Source organism: Oncorhynchus gorbuscha, linkage group LG25 (assembly GCF_021184085.1).
Source record: "Oncorhynchus gorbuscha isolate QuinsamMale2020 ecotype Even-year linkage group LG25, OgorEven_v1.0, whole genome shotgun sequence".
Taxonomy (NCBI): domain Eukaryota; kingdom Metazoa; phylum Chordata; class Actinopteri; order Salmoniformes; family Salmonidae; genus Oncorhynchus; species Oncorhynchus gorbuscha.
The window spans coordinates 16,234,651-16,261,680 of record NC_060197.1 but is presented as its reverse complement, the minus strand read 5'-3'; the positions used below and the strand labels follow the sequence as shown (position 1 = coordinate 16,261,680).

The 27,030-nt window shown below is 43.5% G+C and overlaps 1 protein-coding gene across 1 annotated transcript in view; it reads left to right on the top strand.

Moving 5' to 3' along the window:
• The window catches only part of LOC124013805 (synapsin-3-like), a 124,076-nt gene that overhangs the window by 27,825 nt on the left and 69,221 nt on the right, over positions 1 to 27,030 (top strand). The window contains exons 4-6 of the mRNA XM_046328342.1: positions 8,850 to 8,941; positions 26,133 to 26,289; positions 26,889 to 26,978. Of these exons, the coding sequence (XP_046184298.1) occupies positions 8,850 to 8,941; positions 26,133 to 26,289; positions 26,889 to 26,978 (339 nt within the window). The remainder of the gene's footprint in view (positions 1 to 8,849; positions 8,942 to 26,132; positions 26,290 to 26,888; positions 26,979 to 27,030) is intronic.

Here is a 27,030-nt window from a genome sequence, read left to right as displayed (position 1 = left end):
CCCCTGGGTGACTGACTTGACCCACGTCTTTCACAATTCTTTTTTTTTTTACCCCATCATCCACTAGGAATCCAAGCTGTTTATTCGAGAACCATTAGGATAGCATGTGAGAGCTTTAACAGCTGGGGTAGCAGCAGGTATTACATACTTATTAGACACTAAGTACAAGGCCTTTTTACTCCCATGCCCCAGTTAGCCTGTTATCATGTTGGCATGCTCGTGTGTGTGTGTGTGTGTGTGTGTGTGTGTGTGTGTGTGTGTGTGTGTGTGTGTGTGTGTGTGTGTGTGTGTGTGTGTGTGTGTGTGTGTGTGTACAGTATGTGCTTGGCTGCCTGATGGAATGGACTTATTTTTATGTACTCGTCTTCTCAGCATTGGATTACATGCAGGGAGGATTTAAATGTTTATTGGACTCGTGTCAGAAGCAGTCCCTTACAGTTCTGAGTCAACGCTTTTTATTTTAATCAGAAGCTAGTAATGACCGTAGTTTTGATTTTCATTCTGCACTTTAACACATCCTAATGGTTTCTCTGATTCTCCCATCAGGTAGCTCTTTTACAAAAGTTTTGTCAGACCAACTATCCCCTGAAGTAACCAGTTCATAACCGTGTAGCACAAAAACGGCAGTTTTTTAATGGCATTTGTATAAAAATATATATATATATATGAAAATATGCCGTCAGTGCCAATGTATATGCAAAAATACGCAACTGTCTAGACATAGTATTTTCAGTGGGTAGATAACATCTAATTTCCCTCTTAAAATTTTGGCCATACATCCGCAAGCGATTGGGCAGACCGGAGTCGTTGTCTTTGAAATTAAGTGGTGGATTTATTTGAAGAAGGAAAAAGCGAACTACAAAAGACCAGACCAGGGACTTTATACGCTGTCTGTTTGCTCAACACTCTGTTGTTTTCACATCTCATTCTGGGTAATATTGAGACTGTAGCCGGGCGAGTGGGGCTTGGAGTTCTGAGTTAAAATCATGTTTTTTTTAAAAAGAGATGTGAAATATGGGGGCTCTGCTTTTTTGTAGCAGTTTGTGGCGTTGCTGAGAGCAAACCCAAATAAAAACATGTGGCGGCTCTTAATTAGGACCCTTAAATCAAGAGTGACGGGACCGCTATGGGGGGCGCACCCTCAAGCCCCCTAAACCCCCACCCCCAGCCCCAACAACCCTTGTTCTTTTTGCCAGACCCTCTGCTGTTTCCCAGAAGTCCTCCTCGCAGGGTAACAAGTCAGATGCTATTTGCCCACTGCCTCCAACCTTCCCGCCCTACACAGCCCAGCCGGACCCCTCGCCGGTTGTTTGTAGTACATCTAACATAAAGCTCAAGCATGAAGGAAATCCAATCCCTGTGTGAAAAGTTGGATCAATGTGATGGGATGATGAGCCCTTTTTTTTTTTTTTGAAAACTCCAGTTAAAAACAGAGCCACCTTGCTCTCTCGCTCTTTTCCTCCCTTTCCTACATCCTTAGCTTAGCTCTGCAGTGCTGTCTCTCACTCTGCTCTGAACTCAACTTGTGCCCAACGCCAACCTTAGCTAGCTCTCTCCTGCTCTTCACCCAGCTGCTGCCATATAAGGTGCCAGTCTGAGGCACAGGCAGTGTACAGGCCACCCATAGCAGCGTCTGATAGCTGAGGGAGAGAAGGAGGCCTATTGAGGTCTGGTACACTACATGAACAAAAGTATGTGAACACCTGCTCGTCGAACATCTCATTCCAAACTCATGGGCATTACTATGGAGTTTGTCCACCTTTTGCTATAACAGCCTCCACTCTTCTGGGAAGACTTTCCACTAGATGTTGGAACATTGCTGCGGGGACTTTCTTCCGTTCAGCCGCGAGCATTAGTGAGGTCGGGCACTGATGTTGCAGTCGGCTTTCCAATTGATCCCGCAGGTGTTCGATGGAGTTGAGGTCAGGGTTCTTCCACACCGATCTCGACAAACCATTTCTGTATGGACCTCTCTTTGTGCACTGGGGCAATGTCATGCTGAAACAGGAAAGGGCCTTCCCTGAACTGTTGCCGCAAAGTTGGAAGCACAGAATCGTCTAGAATGGCATTGTATGCTGTAACTTTATTTCCCTTCACTGGAACTAAGGGTCCAACCCAAACCTTAACTGCCCCAGACCATTATTCCTCCTCCACCAAACTTTACAGTTGGCACTATGCATTGGGGCAGGTAGTGTTATTTTGGCATCCACAAAACCCAGATTCGTCCGTCGGACTGCCAGATGGTGAAGTGTGATTCATACTCCAGACAACGCGTTTCCACTACTCCAGAGTCCATTTGCGGCGAGCTTTATTGTGCTGACATTGCTTCCACAGGCAGTTTGGAACTCCGTAGTGACTGTTGCAACTGAGAGACACATTTTTACGCACTTCAGCACACTGTGGTCCCATTCTGTGAGCTTGTGTGGCCTACCACTTCGTAGGAGGAACAACTGCTCAGCTGCATGTTTCCACTTCACAATAACAGCACTTACAGTTGACCGGGGCAGATCTAACAGGGCAGAAATTTGACTAACTGATTTGTTGAAAAGGTTGCATCCTATGACGGTGCCACGTTGAAAGTCATTGGGCTCGTCAGTAAAGGCCATTCTACTGCCTATGTTTGTTTATGGAGATGACATGGCTGTGTGCTCGATTTTTATACTTGTCAGCAACGGGTGTGGCGGAAATAGCAGAATCCACTCATTTGAAGGGGTGTGCACAAATTTTGTGTGTGTGTGTGTCCCTTTCCCCAACCCCATTAAAATATTTCAGTTGTGAGCATGTTGTCATAAATCAATCCTCCACACGGCCGAGACCCTGCTTTGAAGGTTTACTTTATTGAAGCCTTGACATGTATAAAACACTTAAACACAGATTACAAAATGTCTTCAACACACTACATTACACTATGCAGATTACAGAGCTCTGGGCCTTTTTCATATTCAGCTTATAGCTAAGCTCTATATCGGTGTCACCTTGTGCCTGAATAGTCCTTGCATATACTCTTCACGCTCATGTTTCACTGGGTTGCATGAATGGAACTGAGAGCAGTGCATCTATTGCAAGTTTGGTCCCACCTAACATTAATCAAATGCAACATTGTGCTCCCTAAATTTCACAAGTTCCATAAGAATGAGCGTTATCATCTAGCGTGAAGCTAGCTTCATCCATGTCTGCAAGTAGGCGTATACGATAAGTGTGAACAAATCCCCCCCCCCCCCCAATGTCAGTTTTCCAAGCTGCAAGTTCAGTAAGTAAAAAGATGTTGTCTGATTTGCTAGACCTTCTTGAGGCCAGATGTTGCCCTAGGTACCACAGGTATCCTGCCTCGTGCCAGGCACATCCAACACAGCTCGTTCCCAGGGTTTTCATTTGGCACAGATCTGCCTTGAGCTGCTGCCCAGATCCTCATTGACTTACCCTCTTGGAGTCTTATCAATCTCAGTAAGTGCTCCAAGATACCCAGCACCTTTTGACTGTGCCCACTCTTATCCTCTACACACTTGTGCTAGGAGATATTGTGTGTTCAGTTTGCTGATGTGCTCTAAAGGGGTATACACAGGGCTTGTGTTTTTTTTCCCCGATCTCCCACAGTGCCCGTTTGTCTCTTTTTGAAGTCTATTGGATGTGTGCTGCCTTTCTCTGCTTGGGGGCTACGCAGTGCCAAGCTGAGGATCTCCATCATGACTTTCAGTTTCTTTCCCCTGTGAGTGATGTTTTTTCCCAAGGCTGCTTGCTTGCTTCATCTGCGTCAATGCGGCACTAACGTCACAGACATGATTCCAAATGGAATAATAGCCGTCTACTGGGTGCATGTTGGTACTCGACAACCCTTGTTCATGAGTAGAGGAGGGGAGTATTACATTTTACGTAATTGGGCAAATTACGTGATTAGAACGTCCGGGAGGTTCGATTGCGACTGTATAAAAGCCTGTTTCTCTTGGTTCCCATCCACCGTCCAACGAGTTCTAGACGGGTCAGAAGGGAAAACATCTGCTCACCAGGCCTATGACCTCAGTGAGGACAGAATTCCTGCTCTGCTCCCCTCCACCTTGTTTTTCCTTAACCTTAGTAATAGTCTCACGCCCCCCCCCCGGCAAGAGGTTCAGGGCATCTGTGTTGTTACAAGATTGATGTTCAGCACTGGCAAACTGTACAAAGACTCCTGCTGCCCTTTCTTGACCAACTTGAGCAAGTGCAGCTCTGCCCTATATAGGCGATACGAAGGTCGCTATTATGGAAAGGTTGTTGCTCTCAGACTCCTGGCTTACTATGCTGCACACGTTTGTTCAGATAAATGAGGTGAAGTGTGTCTAGTCCAAGTAAACAAGTCATTTCTGCTGTAGAAAAAACGGCTGTGTTTGGACCCAAAAGAAACCACAAGATGGGTGCCTTCCTTTGCCTATCCCACATCTATTTTTATCACCAGGAGCTATTTTAGGTTTCCCACTCTGACTGTTGCTTTTGTGTGTGTGTATATATATCGAGAGGGATCTGGTCAGGCTGTTTATTTTACAGGAGATATAATGGGCCCTTTAATGATTGCATGGTAGGGGGGAGGAGCAGGTGGTTAAGGCTAAATGCAGCTCAGACATGAAGGGGTCAGCAGAGAATCCTTTCTGTGAAAGAGGGTTTGCCACAGTTCTAGGAGTTTGTTTATCAGTACCCTGTGTACTAAGAGCATGACACCTCATACAGAACTGAATTGTTCTAGAACTGTTGCAGATGTCAATATCAATCACAGGCTTTTTGCCAGCAGAAGCTGGCGGAGTTCGAGTAAAATCACTTATCACCCTATGAATGTTGGGATAATGCTTTAGATTTGCATGTGGTTTTACTCCAGACCACCAAAGTTATCGTTTACATGTTTGTCACCTGACCATAGCGAAAGGCATCTTGTGCACCTGAACCTCAATGACACCCATTAGCAGAATTCTAAAAATACTCCCAAGATTTCAGATTAGTGTTGTGTGATGTTAGTGAGGGCCAGAAGGGGAGATGAGGGGGATATTTGGAGTCTTGCTGTGTGTTATGTGCTGTCCACTTGTCCTGGGGCCCTGTGTGTGTGGTACAGTTGGGCAGAGTGCTCTCAGCATTCTGATTTATACCCTCCACCAGCTGTTCAGAGGGTCTAATAGAATTTAAAATACACAAACACTCTCATACACTAATTCAAATAAAATTGTACTTGTCACATGCCCCAAATACAACAGGTATAAAATGCTTACTTACAAGCCTTAACCAACAATGGAAAAAATACCTAAAAAATAAGTCACAGATAAAGAGCAGCAGTAAAATAACAATAGTGAGGCTATATAATCAGGGGGTACTGGTACAATGTGTGGGGGCACCGGTTAGTCGAGGAATTTGTGCACAAGTTAGAGTGCACATGCATAAGATTTGCCCGAGACCGCTACAAGGATGGAACACTACAGAGCCCCGAGAGACTTTAATCAGTTAAATCATGGAACACTCTTCTTGAGGCCAGGGTAGGGTTTTTAACAACCAAACATTTAGGACAGGAGTACTTTAGATCCTGTTCCTCGACTATTAAAAGGTTGTGGTAGACAACTGTTGCCATTATTTGGTGTGAGTCACATTTAGGCACTGTGAGAAGAGTCCTAGAAAGATGGCTTTCTGGCCGGAGTGATTGGTATGTTGGGTACCAGCATCCGACTGTACTACAGCCTCCTGGCACATTTTTAGAAATAATGCAATTGTTCTGCCAACAGAGATCCACCTTTAAATGACATCAATGACGATAGCAGTGGCGTTTAGAGGAAGGCAGATTTTGTGCACTGGGGGCAGTTAAAGGGGAGAGAAGGCAGTTCCCATGTATCCTGTCCTGTTTTCCTTTCCCAGGGTGAGAGCTGCTCTAACACACAACTGAATCTATTACCCTGATGGTAACCATGGCACTGTCAAACGGCCCGTGTCCCGGGCACTCTCCCCAGTCACACAAATTTCTCATCCATAACTGTCCCATGACATAGGGCCTCACTCAGCCAGCCAATAGCAGGAGTTGTGGAGCATTTTTGGTTGTTGCCAGAAACTAGCCCACACTTCTGGTTTTATCTGGTCACAGCAAATGTCAACGTCTGCCCCTCTTTAGGGATTGCAATTTGCCAGATTGCAGATCTGTGTACTGGAATGTGTGGCATGTGTGTAGATGTTTGTGTGTTTCTCTGCATTTGTGTGTGTGTGTCATGTCTTTTAAGAGTCTTTCTTGGCGACGGCAAAGCATTGTGCCGAGCACACAGATGTTTCGTTGAGAGGCGGGTATCAGTGGAGAGGAGCTAAGGAGAGGAAGGGAGCCAGGTTCCAGTGTGTTGTGTCTTTGAGGCACATTGGGAGTGGCGCCTTGCTGTCCTGTAAATAAGATTAGGGCATTTACCCCTGCTCGCCCCCTGCTCTCTACTCCTCTGTGAGCGCAACACAATAATAAAAAGAGGGTGGGTTCACAGAAAATAAAATACTGTTTTCTTAAGTTGGCACATTGTTCTGGAAGACATGCACTCCCATAGTTTTTGTTTGTGCTGGCCACAGAGTTGAAAGGAAGGCATTTTTTTATTGAGCAATTTTGATTAGGATTCTGGAGTATATTGGTTGCAACAAACTGTACAGAAGACACTGTTTTCTATTAAAATAAATGCAGGCCCTAGCCTGCATCCTTTCCTACTAAGTATCCACTCTGCAGAGACCCATATAGCTGAAGGGCTTTTGCTGGCAATGCTGGTGCACAAATGACAAACACTAGAAGTCAGGATGCTCTCTGGTGCAGCTGTAAAACGTTTTGAGGATCTGCGGACCCATGGCAAATTTGTTCAGTCTCTTGGGGGGGGGGGGGGGTCTTGGTATGTTTGGACCATGGTAGTTCGTTGGTGATGTAGACACCAAGGAACTTGACACTCTCGACCCGCTCCCTACAGCCCCGTCGATGTTAATGGGGGCCTTTTCGGCCTGCCTTTTCCTGTAGTCCACGATCAGCTCCTTTGTCTTGCTCACATTAAAGGAGAGGTTGTTGTCCTGGCACCACACTGCCAGTTCTCTGACCTCCCTATATGCCATCTCATTGTCGGTGTTCAGGCCTAACACTGTTGTGTCGTCAGCAAACTTAATGATGGTGTTGGAGTCGTGTTTGGCAGATGTATTGTTGCCTACTCTTACCACCTGGGAGCAGCTCGTCAGGAAGTCCAGGATCCAGTTGCAGAGGGAGGTGTTTAGTCCAAGTCCTTAGCTTAAGGATGAGCTTTGGGGGTACTATGGTGTTGAACGCTGTGCTGTAGTCAATGAATAGCATTCTCACATAGGTGTTCCTTTTGTCCAAGTGAAAAAGGGTGGGGTGGAGTGCGATTTGAGATTGCATCATCTGTTGGGAAGGTATGCGAATCGGAGTGGGTCTAGGGTGCTGTTATGGTACCAACACCCAAACAAGGTCACCAAGGCCAAAAACAAAGGCATGAACCCAGCAAATGATCAAAAACAATCCCAAACTGAAATAACTGCAGGGATTTTATTTTTAAAAAATATGTCAAATGAGTTTTTAAATGTAGAGTTTAATTCCTTCCTGATTCCTGGTTTAGGACAGCATCATTTATTGGCCAGTCTCTCTGTGGTTATCAATCATAAATATGGTGTATTTTATCAGCCCTGACTTTAGCAGATATGCCATACATGGAGAATGTCATGCGTTTGGATATTATGCTCTTGGGTTCACCATGGATGGGGAAAGTGGCTGTGTCTCAATACCAAGTTTCCCCAAAGGGCCACACCCATTGTGCATGTTCCTGAATGTACTGTGCACTATTTACCCTGCAGCAAAATGTACTAATGGCTAATAATGTATGTGACCTGTGTCTGGGTTGAAGTGGCTGTATGTAGATTTGGAATCTACTATGAATTTATTAAATTTGGGTGCAATATGCGTTTAACACGTCCCCTTGCAAGGTGCTGTCCTGAGAACACGGTCAGCAAGTGAGACTAAAACCGGATTCATTGGAGCTAAATCTCTGGAGCAAATCTATTTCAAACCTGTAATTACATGAGACAATGGAGGCACTTGTCCCCTAATGCCCCATTCTAGTCCCTCTGTTCCCAGAGCTCTCTTCCAGACAGGCCAAGCTGCAGTGTCCCTTCCCCTCCAGAGAGGATCTCTGCTCTGCCTGGGAGTTTGATCAAGTCATTAAGTAGCTGCCTGGGCTCAAGCCTCCCTCCCTGTCACAAGGCCTCTGCTGCCCTGCCCTCTCTGGGAGGCCACAGACAGACTCTGGATAACTTGATTAGTCTCTCTTTCGCACGAAGCGCTCTCTCCCACCCATCACAGAGAAATAGTATAGCTAGCTGGTCTGCCATAATATAATAGACATATCTAGCTGGTCTGCCATAATATAGTAGACAGTAGATGTAGCTGGTCTGCCATAATATAGTAGAGAAATAGTATTACCACCCATTGACCTCATTGACTTGGGGTTTCTCGTTATAGTAACTCTATTTCTATGGTCCCTCATGCCCCTAGAGAAGGGGTGACTGGAGCTTAAGTGGTAGAGCCTACCACTCACATGACGACAGGTTATCAGTGATGGGTGTTATCTGTTGCAAAGTAATTTGATGTTTCCCACTCATATCTAAGCGTGTGTGTGTGTGTGTGTGGAATGTTTTACTCGTATAGTTCAAAGATGTATTTTTTTTACAGAACGCCAGAAAGGCTTTTTATGTTGAAAGTTAGGACTGTTTTTTGATGTTTCAGGCCTATAGACACACATGTAAATTGTGTTTTACAGTAATTTAATACTTCTATCGCCCAGTGAATGTGTATAACTCAGCGTGGCGTTTTTCTCCTTGTTTCACAGGCGGAGTTCTCCGAGATCAACCTGGCTTCGTACATGAACTCTGGGTGTATGATTGATATGCAGGCCATAAGAGGAGGAACCAAAGTGGTCAGGTAAGGTAACAAATAGATGGAGAGAGGTAAAGAGAGCGGCCCCTGTATGGCAGTCAATAGCGCTGTTCTGACGCATTTGCCCACGCATCTTCAGTCTGCCTCAGTGGGTCCGGACAATGGCTCCAGTTATTCCCTTCAACAGCCATCAGCTACATTGTAGTTGTGTGTGTGTGCGCGCATTTGCTTTCAGTCAAAGGGATGTCACAATAGATGATGGAGCCGGTGGGAAATTATATGACAAGGACTGGCTATTACTGTCATGCAAAACATGTCTGTGAATACCTCTGAAAAGAAGTTCAGTATCGAAAGCACCCAACCTTTTTACCTCTGTATCCTTCCTCTCAGCTCAAACACTACTTCTCAGACTTCTCAATTTTGCTCTGTGTTCCATACTACAGCAAGATTCCAAAATGGAATAGTGTTCACACAACTTCTTTACATACCAACTTCTTCCTCTGTGGGCTGCAGTGGAGCTGTGTTTCTGGTAGTTTGGGAGTTGACATCACCGCCTGCCTCGCTCTTCCTTCATGTAGCAGGGTTTAAAGGTCCTGATTTAATCAATTAGATCAGCTAATGAGGTGCATGCTGCTATGGAGTGTCAGACCACTGCTTGTTTCACAGCCTTCTGGGGAATGCACTAGCCTGGTCCCAGATCTGTTTGTGCCGTCTTGCCATCTGCATAACATTGATCTGGGACCAGGCTAGTAATGTACTACTCGGCTCTATGCTGGCATTGCTACGATACTTTATCTCGATAATGAATGTTTTTCTTCTTTACACATCTGAAAAAATGACCTACTGGGTTGGATCTGGCAGTTGTACAGGAAATGTTAAGGAAACATTCTGGCCTTGTGTAGTTTGAAGCAGTTTGAAGTTAAGTCAAGGATACACCGTGGCTAGACTAGACGGGTTGTAGGGTTGTGTATCATGCCTTTCTGTCGTTGCTTGTCTGGGAGGTGGATGCCTGCCTGGCTGTCTGTCACTGAGGTTATTGTATTGCTTGCCTGTGTTATGTAGTCAATTACCATGGATTGACTGCAATAAAGAGTCAATGCCCACATGAAAAACACTACAGTAATTACTATAGAATTCTGTAGAATACTATACTTCACAATAAGGGCTAATCCCAATTAGTCGACTGTTCGATTGTTTTAGTAGAGCTTTTGGAAACAACTGCTCATTCAAAGGTTTTTCTTTATTTTAACTGTTTCCTACATACATAAATAACACATGGAATGAAGTAACCAAGAAAGGGTTATAAAATATATTTTGATTTGTTTATATGAGACTTTTCAAAGTAGCCACCCTTTGCCTTGATGGCAGCTTTGCACACTCTTGGCATTCTCTGAACCAGCTTCATGAGGTGGTCACCTGTAATGCATTTCAATTAACAGGTGAGCCTTGTTAAGTTAATTTGTGGAATTGCTTTCCTTTATGTGTTTGAGCCAATCAGTTGTGTTTTGACAAGGTAAGGGTTTTATACAAAAGATGGTATTTAAAAAATAGGGCAAAGTCCATATTATGCCAAGAACAGCTCAAATAAGCGAAGAGAAACTGCAGTCCGTTACTTTCAGACATGAAGGTCCGTCAATTCGGAACATTTCAAGAACGTTGAAAGTTTCTTTAAGGGCAGTCGCAAAAACCATCAAGCGCTATGATGAAACTGGCTCCCATGAGGAATGCCACAGGAAAGGAAGACCCAGAGTTACCTCTGCTGCAGAAGATAAGGTCACTAGACTTACCAGTCTCAGAAATTGCAGCTCAAATGAACTCAAGCATTAAAGTAACAGACACATCTCAACATCATAGGCCGTCATTGTAAATATGAATTTGTTCTTAACTGACTTGCCTAGTTAAAGAATAAAAATATAAAAAAATCAACTTCAGAGGAGACTGTGTGAATCAGGCCTTCATGGTCGAATTGCTGCAAGGGAACCACTACTAAAGGAAACCAATAAGAAGAAGAGACGGGTTACACATTTTGGGGAATATTCAGAGGTGGAAACTTTCTGTGGGAATTAACGGTAATAAATGGGAATTAATATTAATACCATTTAAATGTAGATGTTTTTTACATTGGATATATTTACCATATATGTAGACAGAAACATAAACCTTTTACCTTATCATAAGTAGACATAATTGCAAATGATTAACGCCTTCCAATAGGAAAAAATAAACAATTTAGTTACGTATTGAAATGTAAATGCTTTGACTTTTCACATGGGATGATTTCACTGAACATCAAAAGGGAATATTGAATGATCGCATCTCCCAAAAACTTTCAACATGCATCTGTAAAATGATAGTCTAGAAACTAAAGTTTTGGTTGTCTTCCTCTCAGGCTTCCATCTCTTCACCTTGGACCTCCTCAATGTCAGACTCTGAGGCCTCATCTTCGCTGTCACTTTCCAACCTTGTTGAGGATGGCTTGTCAGGCTCAAAAAGCCTCACATTTTCTCGGATGGCCACCAATGTTTCAACCCTTGTATTGGTCAGCCTGTGTGTTCCTAAACGAGGACTAGTTGCGCTCTGAGGCAGCTGATATTTGTGGGATTTGGAGGGGGATGGAGGCAACAGAGGAAAGAGCCTCAGATCCACAAAGTCCCTTTCACCAGGTGGCTGATGAGATGTTGGCACGACTGCCATATTGCTTCTCCATCCCAAAGCCCTTGCTTGGAAGTGTACTATGCCAGACTGCCACGAACCTTGCCCTCATCCAGGCCAAGGTGGCGAGACACGGTAGTGATGACACCATAGGATGCTCTTGCCAGCATACTTGGGGTCCAACATGTACGCTGCGGTGTGTATGGGCTTCAGGCAGAGGTCTTCACGCTTTTTGTATTTCAGAACTGCAGTTTCCTCTGCTTGGAGCAACAGTGAAGTGGACAGGGCAGTACGGATTTCTTCTTTTACATCTGCAAGCAGAGTCTGAACATCAGACAGGATGGCATTGTCTCCCTCAATCTGTGTAATGGCTGCTGCTATAGGTTTCATGCTGCTTACCACTCCGAAAATACATAATCCAGGAGGATCCTGGATGGGGCTGTCCATATCGGCAGACTGTGATATGGCCATTTCTTGGAGAGACTCCTTCCTCTCCAGGAGACTGTCAAACATGATGTCAACACCACCCCAACGGGTGTTGCTGGGCAGCTTCAATGTGGTTCTATTATTCTTCTCACTGCTCGGTGAGGTAGCTTGCTGCTATAACTTGATGATGCTTCACATACCTAACCATTTCTTTGGCTCTCTTGTAGAGTGTACCCATTGTTTTCAGTGCCATGATGTTCTTGAGGAGCAGATTGAATGCATGAGCAGCACAGCCAATTGACGTGAGGGTAGGACTCTTCCACTTTAGACCAAGCAGCCTTCATGTTTGCTGCATTGTCTGTCACCAGTGCAAATGCCTTCTGTGGTCCAAGGCCATTGATGCCTTCAGCTCATCTGCAATGTAGATACCGGTGTGTCTGCTATTCCTTGTGTCTGTAGAATACTGGTTGAGATTATGTAGTTAATTATTCCTTCCCCACGAACATTCGACCACCCATCAGAGATGATTGCAATATAGTCTGCTTTCTCTATTTGCTTGACCTTCACTTGAACTATGTTGACCTTTGCATCCAGTAAATTAATAGATAAAGCATGTCTGGTTGGGTGTAGGCTGGGCAAAGAACGTTCAGAAATCTCTTACAATACACATTGCATGTGAGTATCAGATGTGAACCAGTTGCATACACAGCTCGAGCAAGACATTCATCAGCATTTCTCTGACTACGTTCCTCCATTGAGTTAAAAAATGTCTGATTCCAGGAGGACCAAGAGCTGTTGCTATCGATAAAGTGTCTGACCTCGAATAGAAGTAGAGGGACTTTTGTCAAAGGTTGCTTGTTGTGAGCGCTGAGGGAACGTTATGCACTTGGCCAGATTATTCTCCATCTTTTGTTGCGTTCTTCACATATGATTTGGCACAATATTTGCAAATGTACACAGCTTTTCCTTCTACATTAGCTGCAGTGAAATGTCTCCACACATCAGATGTTTCCTGTGGCATTTTCTTGTAAAGATTGGAAAAAAATTAGTCAAACTAACCCAAATACAATTCCATGTACAGATAAATAGTTAAGCAGTTAGATTAAACAATTCCTTTGTAAGATACATGTTTTAAAATTAAACATGTATGGAAACAGGTGAATTAACACTCAGTTGGCAAGCTAAAACCCACATGGTAGCAAAATCTAACAAACAGAAATGGTTAACTTGTTAGAAATGATTTAAACACACTGCTGTAGGCTACTATTTACTAGTTAACAAAACATAATTTAAAATATATTCACCCCACCCAGTATTGTAATCAAAACTTACCAGAATGCATGTAGTCCTTGGCTCAGACAGTGTAGTAGTGTGGGCTCAATAGCATCTCATTAGTGTGCAAGATCTTGAGAATTATCTGCACATGTGATGGAAGAGTGCACTGTGCATGCAGAGGGTTGCAATTCCATTGCATCGGGGATAGTTTAACCAAAAATATTCCACAAGACCTAGAATTGCCTTAATGAACCATTGTGGGTTACACATGTTATAAGCTAACTTTGTTTTGATGAATTTAAGCAAAATTCCCCCAATTCTCGAGCTTAACTTCCCATGGAAAAATGCCAGAGAAATTCTGGAAATTTACTGGAAAGTTTCTGTCCCTTTGCAAACCAAAGAAACACAAGCGATGGACATCAGGACCGGGGAAATCTGTCCTTTGGTCTGACGAGTCCAAAATTTGAGCTTTTTGGATTCAAACTGCCGTGTCTTTGTGAGACGCAGAGTAGGTGAACTGATGATCTCCGCATGTGTGGTTCCCACCGTGAAGCATGGAGGAGGTGGTGTGGGGGTGCTTTGCTGGTGACACTGTCAGGGATTTATTTAGAATTTAAGGCACACTTAACAAGCATGGCTACCACAGCATTCTGCAGCGATACGCCATCCCATCTGGTTTGCGCTTAGTGAGACTAATTTATTTTTCAACAGGACAATGACCCAACACACCTCCAAGCTGTATAAGGGCTATTTGACCAAGAAGGAGAGTAATTGAGTGCTGCATCAGATGACCTGACCTCCACAATCACCTGACCTCAACCCAATTGAGATGGTTTGGGATGAGTTGGACTGCAGAGTGAAGGAAAAGCAGCCAACGAGTGCTCAGCATATGTGAGAACTGCTTCAAGTCTGTTGGAAAGGCATTCCAGGGGAAGCTGGTTGAGAGAATGCCAAGAGTGTGCAAAGCTGTCAAGGCAAAGGGTGGCTCCTTTGAATATTCTCAAATTATAAAATATATTTTGTTTTGGTTACTACATGATTCCATATGTGTTATTTCATAGTATTGGTGTCTTCATGATTAATCTACAATGTAGAAAATAGTAAAAATAAAGAACCTTGAATGAGTAGGTGTCAACTTTTGACCTGTACTCTTTAAAAAAATATGTATTTATTTATGCCCATATCAGTGAACTAATCAATTGTGGAGGCCTAGACTAAAAGCCAATATATGCTTGATTTGAAACGCAATTGCGGAGCATGCAGAGGCCAAATCGATCTCCGTATCGCCATGCGCCTCATAAATGTTGTAATAACGCGGAGGGCTCTGTATAGCTCCATATTGCCATGATTGGTTGATGGTATGTTGGTGGTACATCCTGTATTAACGCAAACTCACTTATTTGACAACAGCTCTGCACTGCTCCGTGAAGTATGAATGACCTGATATCACCGTAAATGCTGCATGGCCAATGCAGACATCGGATTGACCATGCGCCCAGATGCACATCTCTCTCCCGCCAATTTATGCACATTTGTTTCATAACTTTATACACTTTTTAGTGTATCAAGTCCCCATTTACATATATCACCAGTAATACATTTACCTTTAATTCATATAATTTCTAATCTACAATGTTTGTTACTTTGGTTATGGTAATTTATTTTAATGTATTCAATATTATTCCAGTCTTCCCCTTCTCGTAGAAGTAGGCTACTTGGCCTGTTCACAAACGTAGGCAAATAAATGTGCCTATTTGGGGATCTGATAGTATTTCTGATTTGCCTTACTGCACCACTACTAATGAGCTTTGGAGCTTCTCGAAGTTGTTTTCTTCACCTCAAACAGCAAGCAAACCAAGTCCATTGAGAATAACAGTAGTGCCGCAATGTATTTGAAAAATCTTTCCAGCTCTCTCCCTTTTGATAACCACTCAGTGTGAAAGGGTAAAATGTCATGCTCTAGTCCAGTGGAAATAGGACTGCCTGATTTACTTGTCAGTACTTGACTTGGACTGAAATAGGTTCCGGGTATTCATTTTGGGTGCTAGTACTGTTTCATGTTTAGGTGCAGGAGCTCCACAATACTTTTGAGCTAATTGTCTTTAAGAGGAACAGGGGCTCAAGCAGTAGAACATTTTGAGGTGCCTGTACTCCGCTCTGGTGAGCTCCTACCCAAGTTAAGCACGGCTTCTTATCCCTTGCGCAAATAGCTTACAGCTGTCTGTCCTGAGCTCACTGTTGCAAGAAACTGAATATTTTATACAATGTTGCAAGCTTCGGGCAGACAAGTTGGTTGGTAAAATGTTTAAAGTTGCAGCCAGGCCACGTGTAGCCAATGTGACTTTATAGGACATTTATTTTTATCAGGAGATTTCCTACCTGCAGGCTGCAATATTTTTATTCGTTGGCTTTATGTCGGCTATTTTGACATAGTTGACAATAGACGTTACTTTTTAGGGGTTGTAAATCATTTTCATTTAGATTTGGATAGAATTTTGATGAACCATATGACAATGATTTTGAGCTATGTTATTAAAAATGATTTAAAAAATCACCAACATTTGTAAATGAAAACCATAGCTGGCACACAGACGGTAGAAATTGTAAGATAAATTGCCAACTCCTCCTGTTGCTTATTACCGGCAACTTTATGAGAGGAATGGCAGAATCTGTTTTGGGGCCAGTAACCGAAAGGTCAGCTTGGGGATTTGATCCAACAACAACAAGGTAAAAATGTGTCATTCTGCCCCTGAACAAGGCAATTGTGGCTTGTGGCGGCCAAGTGTTCATAGCGACGTCGCTTTTTGATCCTTTGATGTCGGCTCTTCCTATCATTGTGAAGCAGAATTCACCAAGCGTTGGATTGTTCACCCACTAACAGGGAACGTGACCTGGGTTTAGACTGTCGTGAGACAGGTTAGTTTTACCCTACTGATGATGTGTTGTTGCAATCATTGTAAATAAGAATTTGTTCTTAACTGACTTGCCTAGTTAAATAAATTATATATATTTTTTAAATCTGCAAAAGCCAGCAAGACTGAGAGGAGGATGCTCGGATAAGGTTAAGGATTTTTTCATCTGGTTATATAGATCTCTGGCGCACTCCTGAGGCATTTGTCTTAGTTCATCAAACTGTAAGATTAAAGCATTTTAAGATCAATGCAGAGTTGATTTTATTAAGACACAAGGTGTGTCTACAGTATAGTGCCTTGAGAAAGTATTCAGACCCCTTGACTTTTTCCACATTTATTCTAAACTGGATTAAATTGTTTTTCCTCATACACACTACCCCATAATGACAAAGAAAAACGTTTCCATTTTTTTTTTTTTACATTCTATAAAATTCTATTTTATAAAAATATAAATAACTGAAATCACATTTTACATAAGTATTCAGACCTTTTACACAATACTTTTTTGACCTTTTGGTAGTGATTACAGCTTCGAGTCTTCTTGGGTATGATGCTACAAGCTTGGCACACCTGTATTTTGGGACTTTCTCCCATTCATCTCTGCAGATCCTCTCAAGCTCTGTCATGTTGGATGGGGAGTGGATATTTTTAGGTCTCTCAGACCATGAAAAACTAGATTATCTGGTTTGATGAAACTAAGATTGAACTCTTTGGCCTGAATGCCAAGCATCACATCTGGAGGAAACCTGGCATCATGCTGTGGGGATGTTTTTCAGAGGCAGGGACTGCGAGACTAGTCAGGATTGAGGGAAAGCTGGACGGAGTAAGGTACAGAGATCCTTGATGAAAACCATCTCCAGAGCGCTCAGGACCTCCAACTGGTGTGAAGGTTCACCTTTGCACTCACCCTAAGCACGCAGCCAAGACTACACAGGAGTGGCTTCGGGACACGTCTCTGAATGTCCTTGAGTGGCCCAGCCAGAGCCCGGACTTGAACCCGATCAAACATCTCTGGAGAGACCTGAAAATAGCTGTGCAGCGACGTTCCCCATCCAATCTGACAGAGTTTGAGAGCATATGTAGAGAAGAATGGAAGAAACTCTCCAAATGCAGGTGTTCCAAGATCATAGCATCATACCCAAGGCTGTAATTGCTGCCACAGTTGCTTCAACAAAGTACTGAGTAAAGGGTCTTATTTTAATTATGTAAATGTATATTTCAGGTTTTTAAATACAAAAAATGTAAATACCAATTTCTATAAACCTATTTTTGCTTTGTCATTATGGGGTATTGTGTGTAGATTGAGGGGAATCATTTTTTTTTTTTTGGATAAGTAACAAAATGTGAAAAGTCAAGATGTGAATACTTTCCAAATGCATTGTATACTAAAGTTAACTGTAAATACTGCAGTTGAGTCTACAAAAACACTACCGTGAATACTACAGTTTTTATTCCATAGTATTTTTTTCATGTGGGTGGTGAGAACCAATGGTGGGGAAAATGTAGATAACTTCATTAAGATACGGCTGTTGTCCTTTGCTTGACACACATTCCCCTAAGTCCTACAGTAGTATAGCTTATCACTGCCTACTCAGGATTTGGTGCAGTCTATAAGCAATTCTGTATTGGTGCCTAAGCTGGGCTAATAATGACTACTTGTGAAAATGTTCCATTTTATTCTTAGCCGGAAGACTAACTGAAAACAAATCTTAAAAATCCTATATGCTTTGAGACACATTCCTGAAGATAACCATATCGGATAAACGGCATGTTTCCTAAGGACCTCAGATTAAAGGCATTATGTTTTATAACATAAATTGTGTGTGACATGTACTGTACATGTGAGTAGTTGGTTCGCACGGCTCTCAAACTGCTCTCTGTGTCCGTGCGTGTCCTGGTCGGTTTATAGGGCTCCTGCTGTTCCGTCCGTGCAGGGCTGCATAAAGAAGGGCCATGATCCGTTCAGCATTCTGACCCTTGACATCTGGCTACGGGTGCGCTCCCTAAACACTTCCCCCACCTCTCCTCTACTGGCCTATCAAGGGAGCACACTTTCTCACAGTTCTGTGGTTTCAGACTTTTTTATCCAATTGGAACTTCTTAGAAGTGCATGGTTTTAGCTTGTTTGTCATATATCAACTAAACCGTTGTCACGCCTTGGTCATTGTATTTTGTGTTTTTTGTTATATGTTTGGGTAGGCCAGGGTGTGACATGGGTTTATATGTTGTGTTTCGTATTGGGGTTTGTATTATTTGGGATCGCGGCTGATTAGGGGTGTGGTATAGGCTTGGCTGCCTGAGGCGATTCTCAATTAGTCAGGTGCTTATCGTGGTCTCTGATTGGGAACCGTATTTAGGTAGCCGGAGTTCGCTTTGTATTTCGTGGGTGTTTGTTCCTGTCTCTGTGTTGTAGTCACCAGATAGACTGTAATTAGTTTCACGGTCCGTTCTGTTGTTTTTGTATTTAGTTTCAGTTATTTCATGTACCGCGTTTTCATTCATTAAAGGCATGAGTAACCAACACGCTGCATTTCGGTCCGACTCTCTTCTTCAACAGACGAACGCCGTTACAACCGTAACAAGTGCACTATTACTCTGTGGGTTTTGATGCGGCCGATGCCAATGTAACTGTACATGCACTTATATGGGAGCACAAACAGCTTTTACATTTAGATTTTTTTTAAAGCATAATGTGAAGATACACACTTTTGTACATGACTTTGTACTCTTATGATGACATTAGTAGGACTTTCTGTTACTGGCTATCAGATGACTTCAAGTGGTTCTGCCCTTGTTATTTTCTGCCATGGCGTAGAGGTAGGCATGTTTTTGAGCATATATGGTGCGTTCTCGTTTGTGCAAGAGGCGCGTCCAAAACGTGCCGTCACCTGTTTTTTTTTTTTTTTTTTTTCTTTGTGCTTTTTTTTTGCTATTTCTGCCAAACCCCTCCAGCCCAGCTGCTGAACTTAAAGCAGAAACACTGGTCTGGCAAAGTGTTTCACGATTATAGCAATGGAGCATGATTAGCCACAGCAAAAGGTCTCCGATCAGCACAGCCAAAGGTTTCTTCTCCACAGTCCTGCTCCTCCTATGACGAATGAACTGAAATCCAATCAGGGAGGTGATTAGGGTAATGGGAAACAGCATCCTGCCCAGCCATGCTGGCAGCAATACGCTGTGATGTGAATGAGCAAATGCCTGTCTGCCTGAACTGGGCTGGGCGATTCAATATGGCCGCTTGTTTACCTGTTATGTGCATGCAACGTACAATGAAAACACCCCCACTCACATTATAGGTGCTGGATTAATTAGGTGAAGGGCAGGATCGGTTATACTGTTTGACAGCTCCCAGAGACCTCACTATGCCTGTCTTATCTGACTTGGGGTCCCTCAGGGTGGTGTAAGTACTCAGCTGTGTTTAGAGGGCAAAGTGCTTTTCAGGCATGCCAAGGACAACAGGCATGTTTTGGCAAAGCGATTACTAGTGTATATAAGAGTCTGTAGAGTCTTAGAGCTACCACAGGACTAGATCAGGTTGACCGTTGTGCTGTCGTTCATACTAAAATGTCAAGTGTAAATGTTTTACATACAGAACTCATATTACTGTATTGAACAACTCTATGTCATGATTAGATGGTGAAACGCACCGTTCTATTTCATAATTTCTATAAACAATAAAAGCTCATTTACATTTTCACAAATGTTTGTGTATATAGCGTTTTGGAATTTTAAACTCTTCAATTGAACACAGTAAGTTCCTCCATACCTGGAGACGTGTGGATTTCACTGTCCTCGAACACTTCCAGAGACGAGAACAAATTTGTCTCTGTAGATTTGTTTTTGATTAACATACCATGCTCACCTGCTTTTACATTTGTATGTTCATGCATTGTGTAGCACCAAGACCTAAACTGAATGCCAATGCACCTTGCTTATCCAGAGCCATACTATTTTGTAGCAGACCGGCAGTGGGAGTTCCTAACCCTGTCATGGTTGACTGCAGGGGCCCGTCCTCCCTCTGCATTCCTCGCTGCCCCCCCCCCCCCCCCCCAGACCTGCGGTCAGTTTCTCAGATGGAGCAGGGATATTTCATCAGCAGATACTTGTATATTATTCTTTTTCTAATTCTCTGTGCCGTAAGCTACCATAACCAGCCCTACCCAGACACCTTCTTGAGTCCTGAGGCAGACGCAGTGTGACGGGGCCTGGCTCTCCTTAGATTACCTCCGCGATGTAGATTACTGAACCAAAACCAACCACAGACGTTTCATGTCACCTAAACACACACTCACTCTGTACACATACACAGGTTCACACACGTAAAGTAGCGTGTACCTCATATGTACACCAAAATCGACCCCAGAATTGAGACCGACGTGTCATGCGCGCACCTACACAATTGAATCACTTTTTTTCCACTGAAGACCCTTGCTACTGTACTTCAATCAGACCTTCTAATACCTCAGATGCGGTAGTCTTATAACATAGCAAATGAATCCAGCTCAGACAGACACGCTGAAGTTAGGCATGTGCTTAACAAACCTCAGGATGATTTCCCCCAAAAGCACCACCACCAGACATTAATACAAATACTATACAGCTCAGAATTAGTCCTGATGCCAATTCTATAATGTTTTCATGAATAAAAATGGTCCCTCTAAACCACTCTAACTCATAACACAAATTTCCCTTTCTGCTATAGGTAATTTACTAGTGCTATATCTCTGACTCGCTCCTGCACCGCAATTCACATCTGATGCTTTTCATATTAACAGTGGAAGTGCGCAACTTAATTTGTCTGTCATGTAGACCGAAGATCACATTTTCTGCTGGAATTAACGGTCTCTTACCCACTACACTGAGTGTACAAAACATTAGCAACACCTTCCTAATGTTGTTGCACCCCCTTTTTGCCATCTGAACAGCCTAAATTCGTTGGGTGCATGGACTCTACAAGGTGACAAGTGTTCCACAGGGATGCTGGCTCAGGTTGACTCCAATGCTTCCCACAGTTGTGTCAAGTTGGCTGGATGTCCTTTGGGTGGTGTGCCATTCTTGATACACACAGGAAGCTGAGTGATAAACCCAGCAGCGTTGCAGTTCTTGACACACTCAAACCGGTGCACCTGCTACCATACCCTGTTCAAATGCACTTAAATATTTTGTCTTTCCCATTCACCCTCTGAATGTTGCATACAGAATATATGGCTCAATTGTCTCGAGGCTTACAAATCCTTATTTAACCTGTCTCCTCCCTACACCGATTGGAAAGAGCAGGTGTTCCTAGTGTTTTATACACTCTGTGTATGTCTTGTGTTTTCTTGCCAGGGTAAGAGGTGTATTCACCATTTCTCTGACCCTCTGTGCTCCATAGGAGCTCTGCATGCATTCCTCACTGGACCATGGCCAGAGCAGTGGTCTTTACTGGCAGGCTCTACTGCATGACTGCGCCACCGCCCATCATGGTTCTGAGCTGCAGCCAGGTCTGCCTGTGACCGTGACAGTACAACTGCTGCTCCGAATAGTCCAAATGGTCCAGAACATGTTCCTCTCCCAAATGCATATTTTACTGTACTCATTCTCTCTCACTTCCCTCTTTTTCTTTGTAGTTAAAGACATGTTCCGGTACTTTGGTGACAAAGTATCTTTAAAAAAAAATTTTTTTTTAAAACCTACCGCTTTGGAAAGGAAAGGGGGACACCTAGTCAGTTGTACAACTGAATGCATTAAACTGAAGTGTCTCTTCCACATTTAATCCAACCCCTCTGAATCAGAGTGGTGCAGAGGGCTGCCTTAATCGACATCCACGTGTTCGGCACCCAGGGAGCAGATGTGTCAATGTGTAGTTCATACATGCATAGTCTATGAGCAGAATGAATGCCTTACCTCAATTTGCCATGAAATCCAGGACCTATATACTAGCCATGTCAGAGGAAAGCCCCCAAAATTGTCAAAGCCTCCAGTCAACCAAGTCATAGATTGTTCTCTCTGCTACCGCATGGCAAGCGATACCGGAGCGCCAAGTCTAGGACCAAAAGGCTCCTTAACGGCTTCTGCCCCTAAGTCATAAGACTGCTGAACAATTAATCAATTGGCCACACAGACTACTGTTTTTGCTGTTATTGTCTATGCATAGTCACTTTACTTCTACCTACATGTACAAATGACCTAGACTAACCTGTACCACTGCACATTGACTTGGTACCGGTACCCCCTGTATATAGCCATTCTATTGTTACTTTATACACGTATATATGTATGTAAAAAATAAATATAACTCTCTTTCTTGAACTCCATTGTTGGTTAAGGGCTTGTAAGTAAGCATTTCACGGTAAGGTTTACATGTTGTATTTGGCGCATGTGACAAAAAGTTTGATTTGAAATCCCTAGTTCTAGCCAATGAGCTTCAGGCCCTCGCATTTGAATGACCGCTATCAAGACACCTGCCCAGCGTTATCCAATGACGTGGCAGGGCGGGCGCAACGGCTCAGAGTGAGTGATGCTCCATTTACTTTTTAGCCAGTAGTTCTAAAAGTAGCACTCACAAACCAAAAGTGGTACCTGAAAATGGTGTACTATGTCACATACGTATGTACCTCGCACACCCCCTGCTCTTTCACTCTCCCGTCATTCTCCATCCATTCTTCAAAGCTGGTCTGGGCTTGGTGTGTGGCGATAACTGTCCCTTACGGACGCTCCCTGTAGACCTAACGGGTGCACAATAACACAATGTCCTCTTGTTCTGAGCAATGCGCTGCAGTCAACACGCGTGACCTTTTGTGGAACACTTTGTGAGGTTGAGCCGTATTACCCTTATCAACCTGAGTCAGACAGATTGGAGGGAGATTACTCTACCAGTGGACCTTTTGAGGCTGGCATGAGGGCATTACAAGGATAAATGTAAATAAATTGCAATTCCGAATAGATCTCCCAGAGGAGTCGATGAAAAGGTCAAAGATGTGGAAGATGCATTTACTTAAAGAATGGAATGGCAGGCGATTGTCATGTTTGACTGGTATTCCCCCTCCCCTGACATGCTTCAAGGTCTGACGAAAACAGCCATGGCCACAAATGTGATTGTTTATCACGATGGTAATATCCTACCTCCCTGCCCCAGTAGCACTGACTTCACACATGGGGACAATCTGCTCCCTGATTCAACACCGCACCAACACAGAAACGGCATCTACACTGAAAGCCAAATTACAGGAGTAAAAGGGTAATGCCAAGTTCATTAATGCAAATGTTCCAATAAATCCTGTCCCACAGTTTGCTGCAATTTAAAGCAGTTGCCATGGTTACCATCAAAGCCAACTGACCTGTAACACATGCCGAACATGCACCAGCAAGACGCCCAGTAGAAGTGACTATGGCCTGGACTAGTGTGTGTGGGACCGATCTGCTGTGTTTATAGCTCCCACTCTGCTCACCCCCTCTCCCTAAGGAACCCAATTCCATTTGGCTAATAAAGCAGAACCTTCAATTCCACATAAATGCAGCGCATCCCTACCTCACATCTCGGCATCATCATCTCCGTCCCCATTAAACATTCCTTTATTGCAACACTGATGAACAATTTAAAGGGTGCATTAGCATATTGGCCATGAAGTGATCACCATTGGGCCTGAGCGATTTGGGATCGTAAAGCACAAAATACATTTAATACACAGCTTTGATGTGATTCACAACCCGCAGGGAGCATTACTCGGGCAGAAGGACTGATAACAAAGTTAATGACTAGAATAAGTGTGTTAATGCTGTAGCTTTATAGGGCAATGCTGCTATTCGCTGTAGCCTGGCTAAAAACAATCGCATGATCACAACCTGCACTTCTATGCTAATGATGAGCAGTAAATAGGTTGCACAGATCGGTACATGCAGTATAAGCCTTTGGCTGCTCACATAAGCCGCTATTAGCCGTCTATCACAGTGCCATCCGTTTTGTCACCAAAGCCCCTTATACCACTGCGACCTGTATACTCTAGTCGGCTGGCCCTCGCTACATACTCATCGCCAGACCCACTGGCTCCAGGTCATCTAAGTTTATGCGAGGTAAAGCTCAACTAACCTCCACCTTCTCACCTCACTGGTCATGATAACAGCAGCCACTGGTCATGGAGCACGTGCTCCAGCAGGTATATCTCACTGGTCATCACCAAAGCCAACAATAGCTTTGGCTTCCAGTTCTCTGCTGCCAGTGACTGGAACAAATTGCAAAAATCGCTTAAGCTGGAGACTTGTATTTCCCTCACTAACTTTAAACATCAGCTAATTGAGCAGCTAACCAATCACTGCAGCTGTAAATAGCCCATCCAATCTACCTACCGCATCCCAGTATTGTAAGTGAAAGTGAAGTTATATTAAAAGGACAAACTTGGTGCATCAGATACCAGTGCATGTGATGTGGGCATGGTATGCACAAGGTTTGTATCAGTCTGTCCCTTAATAAAGATGCAGAAATAGATCGGCCCTTGGTTCAGTGCCACTACTGTGGCTGAGCAGTGTGCAGTGAGCACTTGGTCCAGTGCCACCTTGGCTGAGCAGTGAGCACAACATTTTAAAGAGAGCAGCTGTAGTCTTCGTGTCGCCGTGACCACGACAGCTCTCACTGATCCGCTGAGTCCTGAGTTGTCTCAAGTTGTCTGTCTTACATAAGCAACACTTCCATGGCTCCGTGTGTGTGAGCCCAGTTGGTAAAGCATGACGCTTGCAACACCAGGGTTGTGGGTTTCGATTCCCACGGGGGACCAGTACGAAAATGTATGCACGCATTCCTGTGAGTCGCTCTGGATACGAGCGTCTGCTAAATGACAAAAATGTAAATATAGCAATCTCAACTCAATCAACACCAAGTACTTTTGCCAGAGCTTTCTAGACATTGATTCATTGAGAACAGCTAAAGTCCACTGGAAATAACTTTCAACAGCTTATCAAGTCGAAGCAATGACTTCAGACGGATACATCAAAATGGTACCATTCACCAAACTGTAAATTACAATAATCGAGCATTCCTAACAGTTGACAGCCATCTGACAGAACTTAATTTACATCCCTCAGCTCAGCCAGCACAGATCCATCCAAGATAGCCCACCTACCTGAATCTAAGCTGAATTTGCCTTTTGGGGAAGAAAAAAAAAAAACATCCCTGTATACCTGCCTTAAAGAATTTTCTCCCTCTTTATCTTAATCATAGCCAGATGTGATACAATCCTCTCTGGTCCCTGATGGGTTATTTGGCCCTGTTCCCAGAACAGTTTGTAATGAGAGGGATTAGGCTGCGTTAATTGGCTAGATGGTCAAGAAGATTAGCTTCTCTGACCAGCGTTCCTTTGTTGCACTCCTCCTACGGCCTTTGAATAATGGAGCTTTTTTCCAACTTGTAAATAGTGAGCTGCATGTAATCTTAACGCGTTAATGCGGTGACAGATACTATCGGTCTGGGCTCTGAGCAGTTACAGCTGCTGTGTTGGACTTTGGAAATGCTCTAAGATGGCTACTGTCGTTATAGTTCGACTGCTTAAGGTCTGGAACTTGAGTGACGAAGTCCGTAATGAAGAACAGTACGCATGCACCAATCTTGGTCATTTACTGTATATACTAAAGCTAACTTTGTATCATTATCCAGGTCTCTAAAATGCCCTACTGACAACAGGTTGGCTGTCTTTACAGTGTAATGAAGTGTCATCAGCAGTCACAGGCACACGCCACTGGGCGTCAATTCCAAGGAGGTTCAATGTAATTTCATTGAAATGACGTGGAAAAATTTGATTCAACCAGCGTGTGCCCAGTGGGACAGATGTTAGCTGACATTAATGCATTCTTCCTGTTTGTATCAATGTTTTGTTAATTGGCGAAGCAGATTATGTGAAAGGATGGTAGAATGTGCCCTTGTACTTTACCTTGACATCAGGAACGAAGAATGTTTTTGGTTTCCGTTATCTCGTGTCCCACTTTGTTTTGTCTTTCTCCAGATCCTTCAAGCCAGACTTTGTCCTGATTCGCCAGCATGCCTACAGCATGACCCCGGGTGAAGACTTCAGGAGCCTGGTGATTGGCCTTCAGTACGGGGGAGTCGCCAGCATCAACTCCCTGCTCTCCATCTACAACTTCTGCAGCAAACCCTGGGTGGTGCGTGATCCATAACCTGCCTACTTACCTCCTTTCCTCCCTCCATCACCCCCTACATCTTAACCATAAAGAAGAAGCCCTTAGCGGCAGCCGCAGTCTGATTTATTTGGGCTATTAAAAGGAGCCATAACGCCTGTCTCTGACCAGGGTCCTCCAGTAATACATGTTATTATTCACCCTGTTTTAACAGGACATAGGTTACCTGGCAAGGTGCGCTGGAGCCGGGCCATGGTACATTTGTACCATGGCTAGTCTTTAAAACCCAGACAAAACATGTTGGTGGTAGTAGACAAAACATTCCGGAACTTACCTTTTTTTTTTTGAATCTCAATTTCTGAATGTTTGAGGTCAAAGTTTCTACCTAAAAAGCTTTTTAATGGATAGGGCTGCATTCAGCTTTCAAGGTGTCAGTTTAATTTTAAAAAAACATTTTTTTAAAAATCTAGGACTGAAATCAGTGCAAATGTCCAATGATTGTGTTTTCTTTGGTGCTATAAATTCCAGATAACTACAGATGTAGTCTAAGACACTTTCTATCCTGCCTTCTATATACAGTAACTACTATAGCTTGGCGTCTCGTGTTTTGTTTCTGCTTGCAGTTTTCCCACATGATTAAGCTCTACCACTCCCTGGGCCCAGAGAAGTTCCCACTGAACGAACAGACCTTCTACCCCAACCACACACAGATGGTGAGCGCCTTCCTGACACACTGTTTCTAATGTGTGTTCCTCTTTACTGCAT